The sequence below is a fragment of the Rutidosis leptorrhynchoides genome, chromosome 6 (assembly GCF_046630445.1).
Source record: "Rutidosis leptorrhynchoides isolate AG116_Rl617_1_P2 chromosome 6, CSIRO_AGI_Rlap_v1, whole genome shotgun sequence".
Lineage (NCBI taxonomy): Eukaryota > Viridiplantae > Streptophyta > Magnoliopsida > Asterales > Asteraceae > Rutidosis > Rutidosis leptorrhynchoides.
This window is the reverse complement of record NC_092338.1, coordinates 260,996,126-261,001,388: the sequence shown is the minus strand read 5'-3', so window position 1 is coordinate 261,001,388 and position 5,263 is coordinate 260,996,126. Positions and strand designations below refer to the sequence as shown.

General features: G+C 34.7%; 1 protein-coding gene and 1 long non-coding RNA gene across 3 annotated transcripts; one reads left to right on the top strand and one right to left on the bottom strand.

Annotated features, from left to right (window-relative positions):
- The first annotated feature begins 778 nt into the window (after positions 1-778).
- On the top strand, positions 779-4,444 carry LOC139852323 (G-type lectin S-receptor-like serine/threonine-protein kinase At1g61370). Of its 2 annotated transcripts, none has more exons than XM_071841597.1 (7): positions 779-2,220; positions 2,337-2,441; positions 2,525-2,718; positions 3,222-3,432; positions 3,521-3,773; positions 3,867-4,014; positions 4,115-4,444. In XM_071841597.1, exons 1-7 carry the CDS (start codon positions 924-926, stop codon positions 4,415-4,417), a joined length of 2,511 nt encoding a protein of 836 aa, XP_071697698.1. In that variant the 5' UTR covers positions 779-923; the 3' UTR covers positions 4,418-4,444. The 2 variants fall into 2 exon arrangements, with proteins under 2 accessions (XP_071697698.1, XP_071697697.1); XM_071841596.1 differs by having other exon boundaries at positions 914-2,220; positions 3,536-3,773.
- On the bottom strand, positions 2,387-5,009 carry LOC139852324 (uncharacterized). Its single transcript, XR_011761019.1, has 3 exons — positions 3,508-5,009; positions 3,210-3,358; positions 2,387-2,626 (listed from the first exon to the last, which is right to left on the bottom strand). It is a non-coding gene; the product is annotated as an uncharacterized lncRNA (long non-coding RNA).
- Between the last annotated feature and the right edge of the window lie 254 nt (positions 5,010-5,263).

Below are 5,263 nucleotides of genomic sequence, written 5' to 3'. Positions count from 1 at the left end.
AAAGTCATCCCTCTCTCTATTCGACGAATAAAGAGTTTGCTTCCTAGTGACCTCCAGCCAATAAGTAGGAAATTTTTTTTAAAAAAAATATTAAAACAAAATTAAAATAAAATTGAGACGCCATGAAAATGGTAGAATCAAATTTTCATGGATTTTAAATCCCGCATGGAATTCAATTTAGGCTCTAAACGGCCGTCAAGACGCTAATAAATCGACACTTGCTGTTGACTTAAAAATAGAGCCGAACCTATAAACCGATACATCCAAATCAAAAAAAAAAAAAAGTTATGACAGAAATATTGGTTTCACTTTATATCAAACATTATTGCACCCGTTTAGATAGAAGATTTAGATCAAGAAAATGATTGTTTGACACCTTTGTAAGCAAATAATACCAATAGGTTCTATTTCGTTAGCCATGTAACAACTGGCCAACCCCTTGATTATAACTGGAATTTCGAGGAAGTGTCCTCATTCATTAGTCATGAAAAACTGTGTGAAACCAAATGTTGTTGTCAATATTGAATACCATAATGTAGCACACAGCACCACATGATTTACTTTCATCAAGTTGACTTTATCTGGCTTTGACCAAATAATCATGTGAAACCAAATGTTGTTAGCAATATTCGATTCCCTAATGAAGTACTCAGCACACAATACTATTTATATTGATCATGTTGACTTTATGTGGCCTTCACCAGATCCATAGCTAATTTCACTACCAAAGAATGTGATTTTAAATTCAAAAGACATAATCTGCAACAGAAACAAAAACAAGAACAAGAACATCTACAGATACAGACGTGGCTTTGATCAGATCCATAGCAAATTTTACTAGCAATATCATTTCTCTGTATACTACCAAAGAATGTGATTTTAAAAATTCGCAACAACAAAAACGACGAAAGCAATATACACAGATGGTAATGGAAAATGGCTTATGCGTGACGTGCATTTATATACTGATGATTACAACACAAATCTGCAAGTCAATTGATATATTGACTAAAGATAGTTACCTTTCCTTAGAACAAACTCTTGTTTCTAATAATTCAATTTTCGAGTTAGGATTCTTCAATCCAGGTAATTCCAGTAACCGTTATATCGGTATCTGGTTTAAAAACGTTACAGCAAGGCAAGTTATTTGGGTAGCAAACAGACAAAATCCGCTCTCAATTTCCGACACCAGTTCTACCCTATTGATTGATTACGAAGGTAACATGAGAATTCTAGACGGTAAGAATAACACCGTCTGGAAAACAAATGTAACGGTCATGTTTAACGAAACAATTGCACAACTTACAGATATGGGAAACTTTTGTCTTAACGATAGCATCTCAAGCTCGATTTTGTGGGAGAGTTTTGATTATCCCGGTAACATTTTATTACCGGGAATGAGGCTTGGGACAAAAGATAAAACACAAGGGAACAAACATTTATTAACATCGTGGAAAAGTGTTAATGATCCGACCCCAGGAGATTTTGTAGTTGGGCTTTCGGTAGAGCAGCCGCCACAAGCGTTTATTTGGCGTGGTTCTGAGGCATACTGGAGAAGCGGGCCCTGGGATGGCGGGAAATTTATAGGTGTACCGGAAATGGGATCTGGGTACTCGAATTTAATGAGTCTTATGCCAGATAATTCACAAGATGGAGCGTATGTTGTTATTAATCTTCGAACTATATATGATATTCAGTGGATTTATTTAACATCTGATGGTACGTTACGGTTGTATTACTGGGATGATGATAAAAGTATGTGGGATTTTACTTGGGAAGAGCCGAATAATTCTTGTGATGTTTATGGAGTTTGTGGTGCGTTTGCAATGTGTACGAATAATAAGTCGAGTATGTGTGAATGCTTGAAAGGATTTGTGCCACAATCGAATGACGAATGGAGTAATAGCAACTGGACTAGTGGTTGTGTGAGACGAAGTGAACTTTCGTGCGAGATTAATGCGAGTAGTTTAGCTTCTAGAAATAGTAAGCCCGATAAGTTTGAGATTCTGAAACGGGTCAAGCTCCCAGATAACTATCACTATTTTCCGGGTCTGGATAGTGAACCATGCCGGGATTGGTGCTTGGGTAATTGTTCGTGTAACGCGTATGCGTTTGTGACCGGGATTCATTGTATGGCTTGGACGGAAGAAATTGTGGATATCGAACAGTTATCAGATGGTGATCAGAATCTTTCCTTGCGCGTTGCTTTTGAAGATTCAGGTAAACAAGAATTATTATTATTATTGAGGTGTAAAATAGCAAATTCTCCTTTTATTGAAAAATATTATTATATTTGGATGTTTGAGCTTAACACGATTGTTTGTTTATATGGGAAGACCCACATAGATCAGCAGTTCTTATCACACTTACAACCATAGGTGGTTTACTCCTTTTAAGTGGCTTCGTATTATGGTTATACAGGTGGAAGAAATATAAAAAAGGTACGACCGTAAAACAATTTCCATTCAGACATCTTGATAATCTTAATGAACAGAGATAAGTACTGACACGTATCTGTCAAAAGTTCTTTATGCAGGTATGAAAATTAAGGTGAAAAACTTCAATCCAGAGGCTGAAAACGTATCACTACAAGAAGATGTTCGTAGCCAGGAGTCTTATGAATTGCCTATATACAACTTCAAACAAATATTAGCTTCCACTGATAACTTTAGCAACAAAAACAAACTTGGGGAAGGAGGATTTGGCCCTGTCTATAAGGTACAAACATATTTTTATTCATAAATTTAATTATATTCTTAAATTTTTAATATATCAAACATAAAATAGGGAATGCTAGCAGCAACAAATGTTGTAAAACACAATTGCTACTTTTTAGGAACTGGCTGATCAGGGGCGAATGCAGCTGTTAGGTTGTGGGGTCACTATTTTACAACTGTTTTTACAAATTATCACTCAAATGGTATAGAACACCACTAAATTTAAAGATAGGACCCCTTATGTTAATAAAATTAATGGTTTTTTGGAAGTATACAGCCATTTTATGGAAAAAAAATTAATACTAAAAATACCACTCAAATTACATAGGATGCCTTTTAATTTTGATTCTAGAATCGCCATTGCGGCTGATCCGAGTTAATAAAATCCGAGTATTTAAATGGTCAACTTAGGTCAGTGGTTCAAAATCGAATTTAGTCGGTCAAAATTGTCAAAGTCAATATTGGTCAACAATTTAATGAAATTTGACATACCATTTGAAATAGGGAATGCTAGATGATGGACAGAAAATAGCAGTGAAGAGGCTGTCAGGTGACTCGGGGCAAGGCGTTGAAGAGTTTAAGAATGAAATAATGTTGATTTCCAAGCTCCAACACAGGAATCTTGTTAAACTTTTAGGTTGCTGCATTGAAGGAAAAGAAAGATTATTGATTTATGAGTATATGACAAACAAAAGCTTGGACAAATTTCTTTTTGGTGAGAGATAATTATAATTATAATTATGATGTATATAATATAATTTAGTTTATAATTAAATAATTATTGACCTACCTCACAAATTTAGCTTCTTCATACGCAGATCCAAAGAAAAGCACACGACTTGATTGGGCAACACGTTTCAGCATTATTCAGGGTATTGGTCGCGGACTTATATATCTCCATCGTGATTCTTGTTTAAGAATCATACATCGAGATTTGAAGTGTAGCAATATACTACTGGATGAGCAAATGAATCCCAAGATATCCGACTTTGGATTGGCACGAACTTTTCAAATGACACAAGAGCTAGCGAATACTCGCCGGATTGTTGGCACATAGTGAGAAATTTGTATTTCCTTTTAGCATTTTTTAGACTTTCAATTTATAAATTTAACCATATACATTATTAACTAAAACTTCTTATAATCCAGTGGCTACATGTCTCCTGAATATGCAATGGGAGGAGTAATTTCTGAAAAATCAGATGTATTTAGTTATGGAGTAATGCTATTAGAGATCTTGAGTGGAAAAAGAAATACTGAACTTATACAGCGGGAACAAGTATACCCTCTTGCGCACGTAAGTACAACATTTCACTTAGGAAAATATACCGAGTAAATTCATCTCGTTTAGATGCTAATTTTTAATGATTTAATTAAAAATATAATATATATTTCAGGCATGGAATTCTTGGAAAGAAGGCAGAGGAACAGAATTGTTGGATCAAACATTGACAGGATCATCTTGTCAATCAGAGGGTTTAAGATGCATACACGTGGGACTTCTTTGTGTTCAAGATCTGCCTAAAGATAGGCCAACTATGACAGAAGCCGTTTCTTTGTTAACGAGTGAAACTAATCTTCAAGAGCCAAAAGAACCATTATTTACTTTGCAAAGGTTGTCTGGTATAAGTTCTGGACAAGGACTTGAAAACATGTTTTCTGTAAATGAAGTAACTATATCTATGGTTGTAGGGCGATAACACCAAAGGAGGGTAATTTGATTTAATGACAACATTTGCGATCTACAACCATGTGATTTAAATCATGGATTATTTATCATATTAGTTGTGACCTTGTGAAAAGCTTTTTCTAACATTTTGGAAACACATAAGCATGTGTAATAATAGCCATCCTAATGTAACAGGTAATATCCAACATAATATGGATGTTTCACAACATAAAATGCTATCCAGCCATGTTAATAAAGAGATGAAAACATCTACAACTATTTAATTTCTACCTTACCTTCTAAGATTATAAAGGCATGCATGCTCATTATACCTACGCTCAAAAGAAATCTCACTTTTCTCAGTTGATCAATCATGATCCATTAAGCTAGTATCTAATTTCTTATGTTAGGCTATATGATGATATTACAGTTTACAAACAGATGTATAAGCAGTAATCCTATAAAACATTCCAGAATATTTCCTATCAAAAAGAATAACATCAGCAGCCTGAACATCAGTTCCGTAGTTCCAAGCGCAATTATAAACCCTAACATTGTATGTAAGCAAACTATACAGAGATACAGAGCATTACAAGATGGATGATTCTCACAAACTGTTTTAATCCTCACACACCCTTTTACCCTATTATTAGGGAGGAGTTCAAATAAATTGGTGTGTCAGGATAAAAAACAGTGTGTGAGAATCATCCCCTTACAAGATTAGTGTTCAATTTTAAATTAAGATCCTACTAGTTATTGAAAATTTACCGCAAATTGATGAAAGCTAGGATCGACATTGGCCTCACTCCTTCGTTAATTGCGTATCCCAAAATTGTTTTGGGCAAATCGATTAAAAAAGTACTTATGGTTGATGCAA